Below are 22,960 nucleotides of genomic sequence, written 5' to 3'. Positions count from 1 at the left end.
AAAGTTTCTAACGCTTAATCCACTTGGGATGCGCCAACACATTTTACTGCAACTCGTTAAATTTGAGGTTTTGGAACGCGTGTTGGCCTTTACAATGACTTGCGAGGTCCAACCGACGCATCAAGCCAGCTTATTTATTGTTCCAGACAAGTTTGGTGCCAATTTATCGTCCCAGCAGATCCAGTCTATTTTCTTTTTGTATTTCTTGATAGATTTCGCTAATTTTCAAAAATGTTTGCAAGGAGACAAACTGCTCTCACAACTACGTAGGAAGCTCCGATAAGCCGTTTAACATTGGAAACAAAGCGCAACCGGAACCGCGAACGAACTTCCGAAAATTTCGCTTAGAGAGTGAAGAAGAGAATGGATGGTTCACCAAGAAAATTTGATGAAACCCCGAACCCCCTTTCCTTAACGATCCCTTCGAAAGTGTTAAAGTTGCAGAGAAGTACACTGAAAACAAATTATGAACATGAAAATCGAATCGACGTTATCCTATTTTTATTTGAGAACATTTCAAAATTCCCTAATTTTCCCTGTCACCAGAGAATTGCAATGCTCATTTTACAAGAAGGCGTACAAGGCGTTTGCATTTAAATAAACATTTCTTCCACAATAAAATATGCATGTTATAGGAGATCAATGATTAACTTCCACAAATCCCTACGATTTTCTTCCAGCAGGTGACGTGTGTTTGTGAAGGCTGAGCAGCCACGAGACACACAATCTTGGCTGCTCGGTTTTAGACGATGCATTCGAAATGGGATACTTGAGCCGGGCTCGCTGAAGCTGATCATCTGCTAGTGTTCAAGCCAGCTAAGCCTCTTTTTCATAAGCGAAGCCATCCACGGGAGCAATTTGTAGCCGCGTGGGGATTTCCATATGGCTTGTCTTATATGGCATCCAGGAAAGACGACCATGGAAAGGCGCTTTGTTATGCCCATTATCCACTTAGGCATTGTTTTCCATTTGTTCATCTCTTTCTTTACAACAGGCTTATATTCTTTTGTTTTGCAGCGAAGAGGCACGGAATGCGTCTGGCACAGCTGAAAATATCCACTAGATGTGTGGACTTGAAATGAAAAACAAATGAATGAATGAAGAAACGTCGCCGCGTGTTTCACCTAACGATGGTTGCTTTTTGTTGAAATTTCACTAATTACTGTCTGCCAGCAAAAAGCTCGAATTCCCTGCCAGAAAAGCACCAAATCGGATTGTTTCTCTAATTTCAGCATTGATTCGAATTTAGGGGAACAAAAAAGGAAGTGTGGCGTCGTTCTTGAGTTATACAAATTTTACAACACTTACACAGTGTTGAAAACAAGAACTATTAGATTTGTACGATCAGACACTTCCTCGTAGATTCAACTCAAACTAGGAATACGTTTGAAAAACAAGGTGGAATTCGATCATTCTACAGGTGTTAAGGACACGAAAATATCGATTGATCCTAACACTTTTCCGATACAAGACCTACTGAATAACGCAGAAAATAATTGAAGAATGAATCAGAATAACGGGAATTTCAGGAGCAACGAAATGTCAATGTCAACAACAAAACAAAGCAAAATTCCAGAAGAAATTCCTACAAATAAAAGAGCAAGAGTAGTGCAAAAGCTCAGAATATTCACAGTAGTCAATCTACATCATGACCAATGCAATTCTTAATTTCTTGACCTTCTCTGAATGTTTTCGCAGCGATTTGAAATCTTTTTGCGATTTAAGTAGAAGAATTTCCTGGCTTTGAATTGAAGAGTTTCAGCTGAGAACTGCTCGAAGCAGACTGGCAGTCGGACGACGATTCTCTGATCCTAACCGCCGTAGCTTCGACATTTCCAGGTCTGACTCACTTCTTTCACACAGGTACGTCAAAAAACGCTCTTTTCATTTCTTTTTCACCGTTCATCTTCCTTGATACGACGAAAACAGATAAAATTCTTCGTAGTGAAATTCGATGACATAGATTACTGCGAGCAAAAGTTTTTTTTTTTTGACTCCAGGGAAGTAGTAGAAGACACTGGCATTGTTAGCAGACGATAAGGGAATTCATATTAAGTCATCAATTTCACTCGTTTTGAGAAGAAAGTAAAGATCGCCTTCAGCTTTGTTCACCGCTCTTTTTCTTGCTACCAGAAAAGTTAGTGAAGCGGTGGCTTGGTGAATGGTAAATGGAATAATTCGAAGCTGCAATGATCGTGACTAAGAGCGAATGGTTTCGGTGGTGAAGTCAACCAAAGCTAATCATTCAGTATAAGTAGTTATAAGTATTCAGTAAGTATAATATAATCCACAGAAACCTTCAAAAGTTTGGTTTCAGATAAGAAAACGAAAATGTGAGTATGAGAACGTTGATGCAGTCAGTTCTATGATATACACACAGAGAGATTCTCGACCATTATACTGTCATTACTTTCTCTATTCTGTCCTCTCTTCGTTGACCCAAAAGAAAAATGTCTACTAGATCGTAGCGGGAGTACAGATGCAATACAAATTTTGCAGGTTGCAAAGACAGGCTGGTTTGGGCAGAAGTATCTATTAAAATTTCGATCGTAAATAGTATACTTATTGGTATTTTATTTAAATAAAGAATCAAGAGAGGTTAGTGAACTCCACAAGGGCACCCTCAATGCTCTCAAAGATGACGTAAAATGAAATCAGGTACAGGGGAATCAAAATGACATGAAGTTCTATACAGTTACGCAGGCGGCTGCGCCCGAAGTGGCGCTGTTGAGCTAGCAGTAGGGATCGAGGGGGGTCTATCGTGAACTGCAGCGACGAATGGCGTCAGCAAGTATCCGAGTGAATTCTAACCATTATGCACCACCGTATGGCTTTGAGCGCAGCCGCTTGCGCAACTGCACCGAGCTTAATGTCGCGTTGGACCGACTATAACCACTGTTTTTATGCTGCGGACGAGTGAAGTGTAAGTAGGCAATACGAGGTGAAAGCAAAACACCTTTTTCTGTTTCCAGCATTGCCTTCACCAATACCCTTTTGACATCTTATCTGCCAAAATCGAAACCAAGCAAACAAAACAAAAACTTAATACAGATGTTTATTAAATATTTTAACAACTGAAGTTGTTTTATACTTCAAAATGAGCATCAAAAGATTTCTTGTATGAATGATTTCGTTAAGCGCAAATAGAAATGCAAATGGATCATGAAAGTTGCTCTTCTCTAGACCCAATTTTAAGAGAAGACTGTTTCTTTTTCTTCAGCGGAGTTAAAGGTTGCGCTTGCGTTAGGAGAGGAATATTCTCATCCTGTATGAGGTCCTTAAAATTTTTGTTGTCCACGATATATTACAGAAGTTGTAAAAAAGAAAAGAGATTACTTCTTGACTAGGGCTTATAATCCGTTTCTTTGTCTTTCTTAAGGCAGCATCCTTTGAATATTCACTAGCGATCACTCCACTACCGACCACATCTTTTTCATCGTTGATCTCACCAATCACCTAGGATATACATCATTCGGTTTATATATGTATGCAATAACAGATGCCAACATACCTCTTCCAGGTTATCCTCAAGAGTTACGATACCAGTAACATGATAGCACTTCTTGTCATATTGGTAATCCACTACGATAGCAAGTGGAATCCCCTTTTTAAGCTCCAGCATCAACTGTACGACTGGAGATTCTGAGGTCACGAATCGGAACTGAATAGAGAAGGAGACCAGACGCTAGACAGGAAAATGTTCTCGTGTGTCAATATGACGTACTTCTATCGTTGATACACATAAAAGACAAAGGATAAAGTGCACGGCTTTGATCAATCCCTAAGCGGATACGCCTACGCGTTTGACTTCAACTCAGACTTCGTTGGAGGTTAATGAACGCGCGTGCGTTACAATGAGTTGCGGAAGCTAGTCGATGTGCCAATTCAGTGTTTTTATCCTCCCAGACAAGTCTGGTACCAATTTGTCGACCCTGGAGGGATAAAAGGCTTGATTTGCATTAGGGCGAATTCAAACCTCCGACCGATTGTAGCTACAGCGGAATCTCCTAGCGATTACGGTACACCTTACAGCCCTACAATGATTTTTTGCTGAAGCAAGTCAGTTTTTTTTTATCCTCCTAGACAACTCTGTCACAACTTTATTAACCCCGAAAGTATGAAAGATGCCTTTGGCACTGGGGTGTATCCGAACCTCCGCAACTGCAGCGGAACTTCTCACCGACTGCGCTATGCCGCCCCTCTCAACTCTGTACATGTCGTGTTATAATAGGAGGAGAAAGCCAACACTGAATCAAGACGAGGAAATGTTACAGCATCGAGATACGGAAATTTTGGTACTCTGACTTGGAATTGGTGCATTCCTTTATCTAGTTGGTGCCACAGACAGCTACTTTACGCTTTAGCTTGATTACGCAGATACACCCCTTCCGAAACCGCTCTTCCCCATTTCCTTCTTCCTTCCATCAAAGTTGTGCCCGAAACATCCTATAGGGTGCATAGGTTTACGCCGTTCGACTCCACTGACCACAAATCTAAGCCCATTGAGTGCTTTACCCATTACCATTACGGAGTAAGACATCTTATCAGACAAAGAAGGTGATGAACAGGCAATCAAAATCAACAAGTCCATCAGCACAATTTCCAGAAAACAGAACTACCTCACAGCTTCCACGGAACGTATTGTGTGAACCTGACCTCCATCTTTTCGATGGACTCTGACCCTTCCCCACCGGTGGACACAACGGTAATTGGGCGTTGCCAATAAAGAAACAACATTGTTTGTGATTGCGACAAGCATTCCCAGTCGCGCACAATTATACGAAAAATTACTGAAACCTCATCGACACCATCGCCTTATCCTCCCATCGCGCAGTGGAGGTATGGACCGAGCTACGGATGTCACATGTCACATCAACGCAACGCATTGTCGACGACAACACGTGTTTTCAGTCGTTCTAATCTGAAAACTCTCGTATTAGTGAAAAATTCTCACCAGTGCACTCCTGTGCCACAGCTGCATGATCGCTCCTACATGTACGTCCAATGACTCATCGATCAACAGCAAATCCTTCACATTTAAGACCCCAATAACCTGCACAATTAATTATACATCCCTACTCTGAGTACGTCTTCAATACGAGATTCGAAACTGACGCAATTCCTGTCATCTCCTTTGTAGACGGGTATTCGTGTGTGACGATTTTCGCTTAGTTGCTGTTTAAGCTTCAAATTTACCTCAGTTCGATCGGACATCATAAAAACCTGGAACAAGATCACATGGATCTTTCTTTTTTCTAGGACCTATTCGAAACACTCTACCGTTATAACCAGGGAAAAGGAATTAGTGACGCTTTTCCTTACCCTTAACCCATTACAACTTAACTTTTTTTCTCATTAACCTTTTCAAGAGGTGTCATAACGTCTTTGACGCGTTTCACTTGCAACATCATTGCATTCTCGACAACTGCTGCCATATTAGCGGTCTCATTTTTCTGTTGACGCATAAGGCTTCCTAACATTCGCCGATCCATTGTCCAGCGAGCTTCTGGAAAAATTATTTGTGCACGGCTCCACCAAGAGAGGCTTTCTAAATATATTGTGATGAAATGAGAAGGAAATAAACCGTCTACATTTTTCAGTTGGCTCAACAAGCTACGAGGCTCAAAGAACGCTACAGCGCGCTAAATGTTTCTACTTCACTATGTTTTGCAGTGTTATTTTGTTTCTTTGCCGGTAGTGATATTCCTGCTGGCACGCTTAAGAAAGGTATTTAAACATATCACCCTTATTATCTTCACCCCCACTGTTCGCCGGTTTGCTCGTCGATTTGCGCTAGTAGTACTCCCATTTATCCCGATCAGATGCCAGAATCGTCTAATGCTTTCTCCGTTTACATTGAGCAAATTTTCCTTTGAAAGTCTATGTGAAGAAGTTCCATCGGGTCGGCAGGCTTCCTTTAATGAGTTTGATAGAACCAAGTTGCTCACGGCTCTGGCTCAACGGTTGTCGCTGAAAAGCATCATGTGTTCGGCCCACCTTATTTTGCTTTTCTTTGCAAACGTGTGCGGCGTCTCTAATCTTCAATCGTTGACGTAGGATAGAACTATGAACCTCGTCCCTGTATTGGGTGCAGCGGCATACTCCCAGCATCACTCTTTTGATGGAGCGTTCAACGACGCTAAGCGCATATTCTTTTTTGCGAACTTACCTTCTCAAATCAAATTTTCTCAAATCAAAGATCAGATCAAAGCAGGAAGTGATGTGGTGTTGAGGAGTGAAAGCGGTAACCACAGGTCCGGGTGTTCCTGATCTTCTTCGTTGCATCTTCGATGCTCTTATGCGCTCTCCAATCCGCCCGCCCGGTTCGAGGGTCATTCGTTCATCATGTTCAGTTCCCGACCCAGATAAACGTAGCTGGTGCATTCGGATATGTTCGTTCCGTTGAGCGTGAATGGGGCATCCGAGACCCATCTGTTCCATCGTCTTTTGGAGGTTAAGCTGGAAACCGATGCATCCACATGTTTGATCGAATTCGGCAAGCATTCGTGTTGCTTGGATAATACTAGATGTTCTCAGAATGATGTCATTAGCAAAGTGCAAATGGTGTAGCTGCCAACCATCAACCTTCGCTCCCGCGCTGTCCGATTCGTGCTTTCGCACTGCATTCTTGGGAGTGGGCGCGGGTGTTTTATGAATACGTTCACAAAAGAAAGTTGCAGTCCGCGTAAAACGTGCTTTTACACAACGACGCGAGGTAGGGGCGCAATGAACTCTCTGCAGCATGCCGGGGACTTCCCGGACTTCTTTTCTTTTGTTTCTCATGGCTTTCGATGTAGTAGTGCAAGGGTATGATAACAACGTCTTAGTGAATTCCTTTTTTTAACTAATGCTGACCATACACATTTCTATACAAAAAAAATTACAGATTGAATCTCTACAAACTATTATCTTAGAGACATTCTATGAGAAGAACAAGCGATACAACTGATGGAAAAGGACTTTGCTGTACGTATATATTTGAGTACATGTGCTTATTCATTCTGTGTTGTACGTTAACAAAAGTTTAAACAGTGGTAAAAATTTTAAAAAGCAAAAAGATATATATATATATATATATATAGAGGGAGATTTCTGTGCACGTCTCCACTGACGACGGACGCATTGCGTCCTCATGGTACAACACGTTTTACGCTGTGTGTATGCTACATTATTCGAAAACGACAGAATTTTTGACATATAGTCGGCGTTGTTGAGCGTTCAATCGGATGAGAGGATAATGCGTTTGCAGGAACGCAACGCACATTACTTCTCGGCTTAGTGCAGATTCCTTCAACTCTGTTCCAGTTGAAAACGCTCACTTACCGAATTCATTTGCTGTCAACTATGCTTGCCGTAGTCATCAACCCGAACAATCATGCACACCATAGTTCCAGAAAAGTTCTGCGAACAACTCTTGTTCAACGCAGAATCGGCTTGCACATCATCGGAACGGTAACAAATAAGAAAATGCTCAAAAATAAGCAAGGAACAGCTTATGGTGGCACATTCGAGTGGTGTCAGACCGAAGACCAGTTTTATTTCCATAACTCGAAACGGCAGCGATGCAGATATTTTTACGCTGTCAGTGATGAATACAAGAGAAAAAAAAGTGTTGATACTGCAAAACTTGTTCCTGTTCTTTAGGAATTAAAAGCAATGCAATCTCCAAAGAAAAATCGCTTTATGATAATGCGTCGTTCCGAACAGAGTTAAGTCAAGAGCCAAGGGAAAGAAAACACTTAGTCCATCGTAGAAACGGGTATAAAGTGTGAAGGATAAGGATTTTGCAATGCACCTACGCGTTCGACTTCAATTCAGTATTGCAGATGCTCATGAACGCGTATGGGGTCTACAACAATGATTTGCCAGTTTTAAAAGAATGATCAAATCACTACTTTTATCGACTCAAGTAATTTGACTAATAATTTATCGATCCGGAGGGAAGAGAGACTTGAATAATCAGGTGGTTGGAATCATCCGTCGTGCAGAAGCTAAGGGAAACTCTTGATGTTGCACATCACCGTCAGATACTTCCAAAGAAACGAAGGTACTTACAAAGGATGCTCGACAAAGAAATTGTGTCTGTTATTAGGTTTGGCTTACCCTTTGACTACGACGCAAAGACAAAAGTATTGGTTTGCTACAAAGATACCCACCTTTTCCCACTACCCAGTCAAGAACTTTTGACAGTGGATAGCTCGCTGGATATGTGATTACCATAAAAAATACCATCAGATGGCGACAACGACTTCCAATTGGCAAAGCATATCTAAATGCGGCCTGTTGTGTTGGCATTACTGACATTGTAGAGTTTCTCAGCATACTTAGTACAAATAACTTGAGGAATGATTTCAGAGAAAATGATAATAAACATTGCAGGCACAATATTTATAAGAAGAATCCGTTCCCAATCCAATAAATCCAAATTGAGAGTAATTCTATCAAATGTTAGCACATCGATTGCGTTGCAAATAGTGTTGCCTGCAGATATAGTCTTATACATTTACGTCGTTTCATTCATCGTTTTTTGTAAGAATCCTTACCAATCAAAATGGTGCACAACATGAAGTTTCCATTCTCCCGAATTGGAATTATATTTGCTGCATAACGACGGGTTTTAGGATTCTCGTCATACTCTTTGATTCGCTGAAATAATGACCAGGAACGCCAATGAGACAGGTCAGATCATAGAGGAGAGAAGCACGCAAACAATTTGAAGAATAAAATGAACTCACACGAAGATCTTCCATATCTAGAGACATTAAGGACAGATTTAACCCAGTGAAGAGCGCACTGAGTAGTAAAAAGGTGCAGTAGATAATTATGAGAATTGGGAGTAGAGGATCTCCTTAACAACCAGGATCGAGTTTATTTTGTAAAGGATCTCTAGATAGTTTGCTTTTCTTTCTCAACAACCAATAATGTAAACTATTAATGCGTCTAAATCCTTCCCAACAAAGATGAGCTCACTGTGATCTTCAACGATAATCGAGTTGAACTCCGATGGCTTTGACCTCGGGTCCGTACATAGAAAGATAGGATATCTCCATTCTTCACGGTACACTTCTTTCTGTAAAAGTACATAAATTCAAAATTCTGTACGCAACAATTCTTGTGAATGTTCTCATGTGTAAACATTGCGGGTCATAATCATATGTATTCAATCAGCTGCGCACAACGCATGTCCACAACGCATGCTTCTCCTCTACTTTGCACACATTACCTCACATTACCGTTTGAAGTGGAAAATGAATAAATTTAAAGGCATCACCCCACGAATCTGAGGTGGTGCAGATTTCAGGTGGAGCATTCTTATAAAAGATAGTAGATTATGGAAAGGAAGTTGATTCCGTCTATTTCTTCCTAATTGCCGTAAAAAACGGCCCGGAAGATGCGGCGCCGCACAAGGCTGGCGCGCTGCAGTCAAACTCCTTGCAGAAAATAGTGCGCCAGAACGCCCGAAGCCGTATCTTCCGGGTCGTTTTTTACGGCAATTAGGAAGAAATGAATGGAATCACTCCCCTCTCCATAATCTACTATCCCGTATACGAATACTCCACCTGAAATCCGTATCACCTCAGATTCGAGGAGTGATGACTTTAAGCGGATGTGACACTGTTGTAGCCTATCGCCTGCAGTCTGATTAGTGTATAGCAGGAATCAAATGAGCGCTTCGAGTGCAGCCGGTAATGAAGCACGGTACAGTTGCGTAACCGAATCCACTCAAAGCGGTGCTGTGAAGAAACCGGTTGGGATCAAAGTGGGACGATCGCGATCGGCTGCGTTTTGAACTACAATTAGATGTGGGTCCCCTCGAATGTTCGACAGAAATCAGAATAGACGGACGAACGATTGACTTACTTGACTTAAAGGCCCACGAATCTGACCGGATATGGATTTCCTATGGTCAAAGCCTACACGTGATTGCAGATTGCAGAAACGGGTGAGATCCCGCTCACTTCTTTTTAATCGCCGTAGAAAACGGTCCGAAGGTGCGGCTTCGAGCGTTCCGGGGCGCTATTTTCTACAACGAGTCCTATTAGAGCGCGCCAGCCTTGTGCACGTGCCGCATCTTCCGCCGTTTTTTACGCTAATTAGGAAGAAATGGACGGAATCATCCTCTTCCCCATCTACGACCCCGTATAGGCATAACCGACCTGAAACCCGTACCACCCTAGATTCGTGGGGTGATGCCTTCAAAGGCAGCGGGTGACGATTAAGAAGTGGTGCGGAACCCACAGCAAAAGCGTAGTTCGGTAGTAGATTAGGGAAGGATGAACGGATCCCAGCGTTGTTCCGCTCAACTCTTTCAATACTCGTCGTGAAAAGCGACATGGCTTTAGTTCCTAAAAAGTACGTTAGAACGCATCTCTGTGGACACGTTCCGGTGTCGTCAGCAGCCTATATTTGTTCCACTTGAATAGGCCGGTGAGAAGACATTATTGACTTGCGACCGCTCGCATTTGGATGCGGCACGTTCACAAGAGTGGCACTTGCTATTGAAATTGTCATGAAACCACGTCTTCTCCGTTTTTAACAAGAGAAAAATTAGAGAAACCACTCTGGTTTCCACAATCTACCTCCCAAACTCTACGCGTTTGGTGCGGTTCCACATCGCTTCAGGACGCTTGATACGCTGCACTCAGATGCCGTACGGATATTACGGTCTGACGTGGGTATTCTCATCTTCGTCGGGGTGGCCGTTTTTGAATATATCCGAGCCAAAGTCTCCTATCCAAAAAGCATGATAGCGGGAATTGCGTAAGGATAGACTCGTAGCTTGTAGTGTCTTAGTAAAATGTAGACTTCTCTCGCATACTTCTCCCCCAAAAATTCTTCAAACCCCTTAGCTCTTGACGTTTATTCCTTCTCATTATCATGTTTCAGCTGACGACACTATTTCCTCATCAGAGGTTTCTCCAGACTGATCTCACCAGCAGCGCTGCCGACCGACACAAACAAGGTTGTACGTGGATCTTATTTCCGCAAAGACGAAGGCGTTTTTTTTTGCGGCATTCCAGTCACACTTAGCTAAAGATTCGGAAATCTAGTAAGAGAGTAGCCGTAATTCACTCTCTTCTGGATCCGTAATCCCATATTAATGTACACCCGTTTGAAGAACTTTCTATATTCATCATCTTTCGAGTTTTGGTTGATATGAAGCTACACGAGTCGATTCAATTTCATCAACCACTGAGCAGTAGTAGGAATCGAATGTGACTCCCCGAATTGCTTCATATTTCGGATTTCCGACAGCGGGTGTTCCATGTCAGAACGTAAGAACGTAACTTGTGCTGCTCTCATCATCTTCCGCCTGAGCTACCGTTCTGGCGTTAAAAAGGCGACCCCTTTAACCCCAGAAGAGCAGCTCAGGCCAAAGATGACGGGAGCTGTAATCAGATACGTCTGCTCGCGAAGGTCTACCAGACAATTTCCGTTGTCCGACGTTTGTTCCACGAAATAACACCGTTTTCGAAGCGCATCGGTTTGTTATTTGAGTCCTATCCTTACAGTTGTATCAATTCCGACTGCTGGTCATCAACTTTCTGCTGCTGTGGTATTTTGGACATCAAAAATAGCCCTTAGTCGTTTCCTTATGATCCAGAAATTTAGCTTTCTGCAGTCGTACAAAGGCACATCTTAACGATGCTCAAAACTCCTTTCATTGTTGTGTCCATTCCTTACAGCTACTGCGCAGTTACATACTCTCCACTCATCAACATACACCACGTGCAGGTAACAATCGGATTTGTATACGCGGCCTCAACTTGTGGATGGGTTCTATTACCTGCACTGACGAATAGCAGCAGTAATACAAAGTAAAAACGAACTAAGGCCTTCTCAATCAAACGTTTGTAGTCGGACATAAGCAATACCGTCTGCAAAGTAGTCACAAGACAGTATCTTCGCCTCTTAGTTCACGCCGTATGGAGTCCATCAGAACCCCTTGTTCACTTAAAACTTTGCTCTCCAATTCGAAAAGGAAAAAACTACCTGGTCATAAAGTTCCAGAAGGAAGTAATGAAAGAAGATTTGGGGAGATTTGGGGAAAGTCGACGTTCGTAGCTTGTTCAAGAGAGATAATTCAAGAAAGACTCGCCGAATTTGGAATAGGGGCATATAGGTAGACTCTATACCACTCTGACCAAAGACTGAACAGCAAGAACTTAAATATGATGAAGAACGACACCTCGGCAAAAACGGGAACAACATCATTAGGTTGAATACTTGGGAATTATGGCAGGCAGATGAGCTCTCATTTCTTTCATTCGCTCTCGTATTCGCAGATGTTCTATTGGGCGTCATCTCGTGCTGGAAACGTTCCACAGGCCAACTACCTGCATCTTCGAAAACAAGAAAGCAGAAGAGACCAAACACTTCATGACTGCTCAATTCTACAATGTCTGGATATCAAGTAAACAGCCTCGTTTTATCTTGGTTTCGCCCCAGTGGCCCTGAGCCCTCCAAAACCAACTTCTGCTTGTTTTGTGTTGTTTTGATTTTAGTTTAACACCACCGCGCAAAACAATGTTCGTGGAGATAGACGTTTTCATGAGATTACTTTTTTTCAGCTTTACCTTCTTCATAGTAGTCACCACATATGTGGACGAGGGTGCTTGAATTTGCATCTCTACTGCTCGACTGTCCCTTACTGGATCGCACATCGGTGCGGGATGTAACCAAATCTAAAACCAAAGGGATTTGTAAGAACGATTTAACTAATTGGATGTCTCACCTGTGAAACGTTTTCCAGATTGTTCCCAATTACAACAATTTCATCACGCGAAGTTTCCAAGACGGGCAAATCAAATTTACTGTAAAATCACAATGTGGCAAATCAATTTACTGGACTCATTTCTAGACAAGCGTATTATGCGAAATTCCTTCATCATAATTAGCAGAAAAAAACAAGAGATTTACTAAGAATGCTGGTTAGTTAGTACCGCAACTAGCAATAACAATCCCTGGCGTCTGCGTTATATTATTCGCCCGTCAAGGGATCTTGTGCAGCTATACATATCATCACCATACGTGAAAATTGTTTTTCTAAACGCTTGTTTCATCAACGTCACCTTGTTCAGATTTAATTCCACCCGTATTATGCGTGTTTTGGAGCTGTGTGATGTATGGAGCAAAACTCTGATCCATCCACCATTAACCGTCTGAAGTGACTGCTGTGATCAGCTATCGCAGTCAAAAACGAGCGAGATCAGGAAGATGAAAAATAAAGAATGAGTGATTTCATCATCTCGTCAAATTCAAACAGTCAGTTTCAGTTTAAATACGAAGACTAAAAAAGCTGAAAGCTGTTCCTCCCTGATCGCCAGTAGTTATGTAAGTTGACGTTTGAACACATGCAAAATATTGTGAGTCAGAAGGATAAACTGTACGACGTTGACCAATCCTTGCGTTCGACGTCGACTCAGAATCGTTTGAGATTCATAAACACGCGTAGAGCCTTTCCTGACTTGACTTGACTTTCGGTCACCTTTTGGACTTTTGGTCGGGTAACATGTTCAGGAGTTATCAGACCAACAAAAAAGTGGTAGGATAGCAACCCTTGGATGGTATGCAGCCATGCTTCAATTTCGGCAGTAATCGCTGTATTTATTATCTCGATTATTGTGTAGATAGACCACTTTTAAACTTTTACAATGTTAATTGAACCTATCTATCATCCATGACAAGAAGGAACGACGATCGTCTGATTACCTACGCAAGCACTCTTTGTACAGGACTGTAAAACGGTCGTAAACAGTGATATCAATCATGATTATCCATAAAATCTACACAGAATTAGATTTCCAAGATTCAGAAGCAGAACTTGTACCGTAAACCTTTTGATAAGGATGATAAACGCACGTTTTGATAAGGCATCAAGAGAAATTCGTAGCTGCAAATTTTTATCTTTGTCCCAGTTCTCTCAAAAGCTAGTTTAAGAAAAATCGAAACAAGAAAGACAAATTTACTATTCTTCTCAGCTAGGATAAAAGAAGTAGGAAAGACAAAAACACCAAGCTTCGCAAAAATCCGAGCAAAATCTGTCTCTACAAAATTACGAAATTGTGTGGCGTGGCAATTCTTGGGAACTTCGTTGTTGTTTCAAAATGTAAATTTCTTTTTTGCATATTGATCACGTCGAAACTTCTATTTTCGATTGAAAATGTGTGGTCATCGCAAGAAATATGCTCATTTAAAGGCAACATACCACGAATCTGTGTGGTACGGATTTCAGGTGGAGTATCCGTATACGGGGTGGTAGATTATGGAGACCGGGATGGTTCCGCTCATCTCTTCCTGAATCACTGCAAGCAGCCAGCCCCTGAATGCCCCTGAATGTTTTGTACGATGCCTTCTATTGCAGCGCGCCACCCTTGCACGCGTAGCGTCCCTTTCCGCCTGTCGGGGCAGTTCGAATTGATTTTCGACGAATCGCAGGCCGGAGGCGGCGCAAGGGGTGGGGCGTTGCAATGGATGGCATCGTACGAAGCAGCATTCTGGAGGCGGCTGTTTGCAGTGATACAGGGAGAGATGAGCGTAACTACCCCCGTCTTCATAATCTACGATACCGCATACGGATACTCCATATGAAATCCGCACTACCTCAGATTCGTGGTATGCTGCCTTTAACTCTTCTACTGAATGAATGCTGAGTGCGTAAATCTCATTTCTTTTGCGGATTGATTCCTGACCGTTTTAATAAAACCACAACTACAACGCGCTGCGCCAGTACCAGTCGAACTTCTCACAGGACTTCTAACTGATTTGTGCATTAGCTATCTTAATGATTAACCGGATTTTCAATATGTTGAATTGGGCGTAACGGAGGAGCACCTAGCGTCGTGTGCAAGCCACGAGGGAAATGATGTCTGTCTACTACTGTCCCTTAGCCAAATCGCCTCTTTTGTTCCATTTCTTTTAAATACTTGGATATAATATTAAAAATACTTGGACAAAATTAGTAATGCTTAAATTTGAATAGTTGCGATAGTAATTCTAAATTTATCTTTTGAAAAGATCGCGATTTTAGGCAGTTTGTACATGTTAAAAGCTATATTTTCCATTTCAAAATCTCCAGAACTTTTACCACATCATTTATAATGAATTATACTCACTCTAGCACTCGATAGTTTACATTAACAGCTTCTGTAAATATCGGACACGATTTTGCACGGATTAAAACAGCAAAAGGGGCGGGTGTGGTGTAGCGGTTAGAGGTTCCGCTTCCTGCACGATCGATCGGAGGTTCGAATCCGCCCTAGCGCTCACCAAGCCTTTCATCCTTCCGGGGTCGATAAATTGGTACCAGACTTGTCTGGGAGGATAAAAACACTGACTTAACACATCGGCTAGCCACCGCAAGTCATTGTATAGGCCAGATACACGTTCGTAAAAATCAAACGATTCTGAATTGAAGTGAACGTGGGGGCGCATTCCAAGCGGATTGATTAACGCCAGAAACTTTATCCTAACTTTATCCTTTAAGACAGCAAAGCTACCCCAAACGTCTTCAAACGGATTTCAGAGCAGCCAGAGAATGCTAATGCTTCCATCTTCAAGCTTGGGTTAAGAAGGACACTAGCTAGCCCAGGTTTGATCGACACCCGTACCCGTACCAGTAGCAACTAAGAGAGATTCAAAAAGATGCGCTAAAGCCTATCTCATATTCAACTCACTGGCCAACTGGCTCTAGTCGACCTCTATCGCCAACGAAGAGAGGCTGCAAGTCTACCAATCCGCACGTAGGGATCTGAGGCCTGGGCAAAGTCGTCGAGGTGATGGAGAAGCTCGACTGCATGGACAAGAAAGCTGTTTAGACGACTCTTAGGCTACGGTTGGCCGATGGGGTGCCATAAGGATAAAGGATAAAGTGCACGGCCTTGGCTAGTCCCTACGGAGATGCGCCTATGCGTTTGACTTCAACTCAGACTTCGTTTGAGGTTAATCAACTCTGAGTTACAATGACTTGCGGGGCTAGCCGATTTGTCAAATCAGTTTTTCATCCTCCCATAAGAGACTACTACCAATTTATCGACCGGGAAGATGAAAGGCTTAGACTGCACTAGGGCGGACTCGAACCTCCAATCGATTGTAGCCACAGCGTAACCTCTTACCGAATGCGGTACACCGCCCCATGTGTATTTGTCATAACAAAGAACATTATTCGGAAGTGGATATGGTGTACTGGAGTATGACACGTGGAAATACCAACGTCTTGCCCAGCATTCTGATTTAGTCACAGAAAACTGTCTTTATTTCTTTGGTCACGTTATGATGGGATCGTGAGATCATCTTGTCCAAGTTGTCCTGAGGATGCTCCCGGACCCGAGCTGGTCGTAAAAGAAAGTTCTGGACGGAGGCGGTAAAGGAAACGCTTAAAACGATTTTAACGCTCTTGGCGTTGATAGGCAGTTCGTTTCAGACGTAGGGTTTCGCTGATTATGGAATAGCGAGGTACGGATAGATTCCTGCGAGCCCTAGCTGATATCTAACAGGATGGATAAGTGATAAGTGTGAGGACGACACACGACGACGAAGATGCGTATAGGCACGTTAGGCCGTAACACCTGCCTACCGATTAAGTCGAGTAAGTTGAGTAGCGCACTTCAAAGACAGGTACCAACTATGACCCCTTACCTTTCGGTCTCATCCCCGCCTTACGACCTTCATCTTGGGAAAATCCCAAGAAAAAAATATACTTGATCTTGAGCGAGGATCCCACCTCCACAACAACCTCCAGCTCAACCACGCTACTTCAAACGCGGCCGATTATGGGACCTCGCAGAGCAACACCTCGTTTTGGCTCAATTAAATCAACCAACACATTCCATAAACCATAATGTACGACCAGGGTATTTCGATTCAAAATTTTCAAACGCGCTAGTACAGGGATGTCCTGTTTTATATCTAAGTTTTTTCGTCATTGCTACGAAAAAATTAATTGTACCCGTACTGTTGACTGTTTGAATGTTCGACTTATATATGTCATCAATATTATAATTATCGATGGAATTTTACAGCATGACCGTTCCAACAGTATTAATTACTATCTGACTTGTGATACAATTCCGTTAGCTAATGCTCTGCCGATGGGTCCTTTATTAGCTAAAACTGGACTGCAGAATCTTAAAGAAGTGGAAAGCAAAGTCGTAACGCTGCGCCACTTCGAGCTTCCGACCATACCGTATATGTAAAGTTGAAAAGTTTCCTACGCACTTGTAGTTAACGACCATCCCATAGAGAAGAGACGAAATGTTTGCCTTAGTAGTAATAGGAGCAGTAACAGTAGTAGTGCCATCTGATAGCGAGGTAATACGAGTACTAGTTACGTCATCCGAAGTACTTCCCTGAAAATGACCCTTCAGTAATAGAGCGGTGCTATACCAGCAGAAGGAAGAATGAAATGAAGTTCCACCTCGCTGAAAAAGGCAATACTCGAAGAAAAGCTAGAAGTTGCTTCTGAGGTAGTTTCAGTAGTTTGTGAAGTATTTTGTGAAAGAACCATCTGAATTCGAGAAACTGCGGTACATGGCACAAATCTGCCTCAATGACTATCCAATATCACATACCTCAGCAATCAGTCCCAGAAGGGCATCTCGCAACCACCGCATAACACATTTAAAACATCGAAGTGATGTCAGACTCTGCTAACTGTCGCTTTTAAGAGACTTTTCTCTAGTAAACAAAAACAGCCTATCAGGATTGAATGAATCGATCCGCTGATGTTATTGCCTGGATCGACTTTTACATCCTAGCCGAAATGTGTCATCCTAGAGCATAGCTGAATCGATCCCGGTTGATCTTCAATTTCAACGAAAAAGATCGCAACCGGGGTAGAATGCCAGTCCCTCCATTGTCCGGTCGAGTGATGTAGATCCTCGTTCTGTGTTCCACTGCGCTTCCTACGGATCGTATCGGGCCTATCGATTGCTGGCAGAGGCGGGGCGTATGTCTGCACTCATACCTCAAACGCTGTGGCTTCGTAAGAAAATTCGGTCCACAAAGCTGCTTCTCACAGTCTTTTTACGGAAAATTAGTGGAGTTGGGCACGATCGCACTCATATTTCCTATCCACACTCCTAACCACATCTTGCCGTGCAGAGATCTCTGCATCTTCATTTCCATGGCATGCTGGCTTTAACCCTTTTTGTGTTAGAAATCAGACGATTTGCTGACCACCACGCTTGCAGTATTTGATGAACGATTAAAAACTTTGCCGCCTTGCACATGGCCACTTTTGCGATTTAGCATCACAAATCAGAACGACCTGAGCGGACTGTAACTGAGAATCCTCTACCTTTACAAACAGTTACAAAACATTTGTATATTTCTTGTATATGTGAACTATGCCAGCTAATCTTCAAGTTATTACACGAAATAGGGTGTCCTACACGCGCAGTTCAAATATGCTGCAGCTTCTTTGTCAAAGAACGTACATAGTCAGTCATTAGACATCCAAATTAGCCGAAATGTGCGAATTTCAATGAAACTCGGCATAGTAGGATGTCATATTGATTTTTAATCAGCTGCTCACGAAGTTATTATTAATTTTATGAACAAACGTTTCGGCTAATTCCCTTCTAGAATTCTTCCAAAGTGGTCAATTCAATTCACAATCTAGACAACCAAATCTCTTCAGAACGAAGCGGACAAACTCTAAGCCAACTGCTTCAACGACGTAGCGACTGCTCACCTTGGATCGGATTAAATCGAACTGAATCACCCATTTCAGGCAGTTGGAACCGAGTTGGGACCGTCGCAAACTGCAGCGATGGATGGTGCCAGCAAGGGTGTCACCACGTTCCTAGCCGCTACGCTCCACCGAAGCCCCTCGAGAGAAGCGGTGTACGCAATTGTTTACGTGCTTGCAGTCGTTTTGACCCTACTGTGATTGAAAATCAATACGAAATGCAAGGTAGGTTTCTGTTTCTACGCATGGATTGATGAATAGGATGCAAAAAATGAAGCAATAACAGCGAAACCCATGACTGTCCAATTAAAACTTTCAATTGCTGCGGTTTTGTACCTAGACATAGAAGTTTTGCCTAGTAAGTAGCTTATGATTCTTTTTTTTTTGACCCAACGTAGTTCGAAATAAGAAGAGACGAAAGGAAGAGGGCATATGGAGAGCCAATATCCCTGTGAACTCAAATACCTGCGCAGTTGGAGAAATTGGCATAGTAGGGTCAAAAAGAAATGAAGCTCGATGCAGTTGCGTAAGCGGTTGCCCTCGAAGCGGTGTCGTACTTACCTAGCTTCCAACCGCTACGCTTCACTGCACCGTTTCGAACGCAGCCGCTTGCGAAACTGGATCGTGCTTCATGCCGTTTTGACCCGACTTTACTTCTTTTTTTTTTCTTCAAGTACATCAAGATGTGAAATGCCAACGTTAGAAGCTTGAGTTTATTCTTGTCCAAAACAACAAAGCAAAAACTACAAGAACTGCGGAGTCTTTTATCAGCTCTAGTAGTTATTGAGTATCTTTTATTGTAAGATCGCTCTAAACTCGAATTCGAGCCACTGCAATGCATACTAGTTAACACATGATCGAATCCACGGTGCACTCACGCTCTCTCATACTTTCCCACAAGCTGTCAAAAAATACAGAGTTAGTGATGAACAACGCAGTGCATGGGAATCAAGTCCGATGAAGAAACAAGCACAACAAACACTTCTTCTTTTAGGGAAATGTCGAGCGGCAGCACACTCTGGTACTGCCTTACGATTCCATTACAATTTCACGAAAATCTATGTCCAAACCCAGACGAAAAAGAGAAAAAATGGATGCATTGCCGGGTCGAAACGATGTGAACTATGGGGTAATAGCGTTGCCCGAGGTGAGACCTTCGCAAGCTCTAGTCGGAAACACGGTGTGCAAAGGTCCGTGGCAATTTGAGCCCTCCATCTTGACCAGTTTGATCCTGCTTCAGACCGTTTTGACCCAATTGGAGTTTTTGTTCAAGTGGGATTCGAAATTTTGCCTTTCGCATTATCAAATACATGGCATTAACATAAGCTGAGTCTATATTTTATAGTAGTTGTCCACATGGAAAATATTATTGTTATTGATTACCAGAAGCTGCCGCCCTTTCCTTTTAGCCCGTCGGATGAGCACCTAATGTTCCTCAGAAAAAAAACAACAACAACTGAATATAGACAAGATCTTCTTCTCCTTCCAGAAGATCCTACTCTGTAAGAACTTCTGTCTTTGACTTCTCCTACTAAAGTTCTGTGTTGTTGTATGTTGTAAGTTGTAAGTGTCCGAGTTGTGACAACCGTGGGCTTGTGTCATAACTGGTCAAAAAGATACAAAAGAAGAGAGAGAACTTGCACTGAAACAAGTCATATTTATTAATCAGAACAGAATTCAGTTGTGAAAAGACGAAGTTAGCAGAAACACCTAAAATATATTCCAGAACTATCTTCCACAAAATCTGCGTACCACTAGAACAAGTATCGATAACATCACAAGAGCATGGAATCAAAACTAGAAAACAAGGAAGCTAGCCGTTCGTGCATCTAGCAGCACGAATATTGAGCAAAAGTGCGCTAAAGTTTAACAGTAGGACGCATATGTGAAAACTCTTATCTAATGATTCACAGTAACGCCCAAAAACCAACAATAAAAGTGGAAGAGCCATGGGTGTTACCACTCGTCGATCCTGATGAAAAAGAACTTCATAGACACTGAAAAAAATATCAAGTAACAAAAGGATGCTTCGACATCGCATGGTCTGCAATTTCAAACAATATTTCGTTTCGTACACAGCGTTCGCCTACGGAGTAATCTGAGTTTCACAAAACAGGTCAGATTTACACGAACAGAAGAAGTATGAAAATCGAAAAAAGCAACATTACTACCAATCGATCATTTTCGCAATTCCCTCTGCATCTTTTTACCACTAAATCTTAGCAGGTCTATCCGAGATGGTATACATCAGTTAAATACTCATACGGAAACCTCACGAACTCAATTCTTCAAATTTAGAGTTGTTAAAGTATAGATATGGTAAGTTATGGTATAGAAGCTTTCTTGCTTATTTTCCGAGACATTTATAGATTTTGCAAAAATAGAAAAGAAAGAAATAAGTAGAGGAAGATTTTAACCAGAGCGTTTTAAACATTCCTACTCCTGAAATTGTCACACTCTTTTCAAAATGCAATAAGTCTTACTCGTTAATCACATAAGTATGATAACTAAACGATGTGAAAAGAAGACATACCAGTAATTCCAGTAATTAAAAACGGATCAGACGAGAAATCCTTCGATGCCGAAATAACTGGCGCCGCACGCGACTTAAACACATTGTATGTAGAAAGTACATATGTTGAAATTCATTCATATTGCAAATAAAAATGTTCTTCTGAAGAAAAAATAACCACACTAAGCATTAGCACGAACCTGCCTCTACTAGGAATCCAAACAGCACAAAAGTTACGATATCATTCTTGACCTTGTCGGCAGCAGCTTGCTGCAGCTCTGAATTTGCTGCTCCTCCAGGGAACATCATTTTTAGGTCTGCCTGTTAAATTTGACATTTCAAAGAAACATCCTGACCATTCCAAAATGAGAAGAAAAGAGTGTCTGGCTGCTAGATTCAGAGCGAAACTAAAGAATAAGTGGGTAAAGTGTCGTTGGAGGGGGAGCATTCAGTGGCGCCCTTATTTCTCGAAGTGAATAATGAAATCAATCGGGGCCCTAAGGCCTAAGCATTAGTCTTAGAGGATCTATGACATGTAAACTTAAGCTGCTAAGAGAAAAAAGTAAGTTAGAGCTTCGGGAAATAAGGGCCCCCCCAACGACATTTTCCCCGAATAAGCGACCTCAGAAATAAGAACTTAATGACATTAAAAAACTAAACTCTGAAGCTGTGGAATAAAATGCACAATGACGATCAAGTAAGAAAAGAATCAACGAGAAAACTCAAACGAAAGAAAAAGGCACTGCATTTTTTGTAACGGTGACGGGATAAGTACGTAAGTATCTCACGTACATTTCAGTCTTCAGGAACCGCGAATTGAAATTTTCAAATTTGGTGGATTTCTGAGTTAGATTTGAGTGATTTCATTTCTATATCACCAGGCAGTCACTCTTTGGGAATTCCAGTTATATGTCCTATGTGTTGTATTCTTATGTTGGTGTTACTATATTTACGAGCTTGAGGGGAGTTTGATGATCGTATTGTTGTTCCATGTCTTGTCTTTCCCATCAGTCTTCTATTCATTAATATCGCCGATGCTGTCCGATGTTCCATCTCTTTCAAATCGTATCATTTGGTGTCATCATTTAATGTTGTTATTCGAGGGTAATGATGCATGATAGTCTTTAGAAGTTGTCTTTTTTTTGCGCACTGGATGAAAAGAACTAGGGTTAGCCTTCGTTTAAGGAAGATGAGACTTCAGTTCGGCGCTGAGAGGTGCCAGAAGGGCTGCAAATCAACACATAAAATTGGCTATTGTGAATTAGTGAATCAGATCGAAGTAGGTTTGCCGCCGCCCCGCACCTTGGAACTGCCCGCCATCATGAGACATGGATTCTACCTCTATTGCAAAATCTGCTATCACGAACGGAGCCGGGCGACCAGCCCGAATTTCGTTCTACATCCTGCTTACTTGATCAATAAGTCTGGTGAGTGATTTCGTGATGAAGTCACATCGAAACACCTGGTTAGAAATGACTTCATGATTTGTTCTAAGTAACTAAGTAGTCTTGCTGAGTAACGTTTACAGTTAGCCTTGTATGGCGATGGTGTAAGGATTTTGTTGGTGAGGGCTCATCTTCGGAAAATCATAGCGATCTCGGGCCAGTGCACATCCTGAAGCTTTATTATTCTCCCGAGGCTGCGACGGTGAGAGTAGCGCTTTCTGCGGATTGCTGGCTGTTTTTTTTTCTACATTCTAGTGGCGATCTATTGTCCACGGTCCTGTCGACTATACTAGTCTCAAATCCTAAAACTCA

At 42.2% G+C, this 22,960-nt stretch overlaps 2 protein-coding genes across 3 annotated transcripts; one reads left to right on the top strand and one right to left on the bottom strand.

Annotated features, from left to right (window-relative positions):
* Positions 1-3,160: 3,160 nt before the first annotated feature.
* RB195_011256 (uncharacterized protein) lies at positions 3,161-17,612 on the bottom strand (the record flags this gene model as incomplete). Its single annotated transcript, XM_013442922.2, has 16 exons — positions 3,161-3,277; positions 3,337-3,456; positions 3,512-3,661; positions 4,955-5,053; positions 5,116-5,223; positions 5,361-5,506; positions 8,157-8,269; positions 8,325-8,481; positions 8,544-8,646; positions 8,736-8,848; positions 8,971-9,070; positions 12,579-12,686; positions 12,737-12,815; positions 17,218-17,348; positions 17,417-17,506; positions 17,571-17,612. 16 exons carry the CDS (start codon positions 17,610-17,612, stop codon positions 3,161-3,163), a joined length of 1,776 nt encoding a protein of 591 aa, XP_013298376.2.
* A 337-nt stretch (positions 17,613-17,949) lies between these two features.
* RB195_011255 (uncharacterized protein) lies at positions 17,950-20,011 on the top strand (the record flags this gene model as incomplete). Of its 2 annotated transcripts, XM_064192594.1 has the most annotated exons (4): positions 17,950-17,983; positions 18,734-18,916; positions 19,686-19,838; positions 19,932-20,011. In XM_064192594.1, the coding sequence occupies 4 exons, from the start codon at positions 17,950-17,952 to the stop codon at positions 20,009-20,011; spliced, it is 450 nt and encodes a 149-aa protein (XP_064050177.1). The 2 variants fall into 2 exon arrangements, with proteins under 2 accessions (XP_064050177.1, XP_064050178.1); XM_064192595.1 differs by lacking the exons at positions 17,950-17,983; positions 18,734-18,916 and adding an exon at positions 18,986-19,049.
* Between the last annotated feature and the right edge of the window lie 2,949 nt (positions 20,012-22,960).

Source organism: Necator americanus, chromosome III (assembly GCF_031761385.1).
Source record: "Necator americanus strain Aroian chromosome III, whole genome shotgun sequence".
NCBI lineage: Eukaryota > Metazoa > Nematoda > Chromadorea > Rhabditida > Ancylostomatidae > Necator > Necator americanus.
Note: the sequence above shows the minus strand (reverse complement) of the source record. Positions and strands in the feature narration are given on the sequence as shown.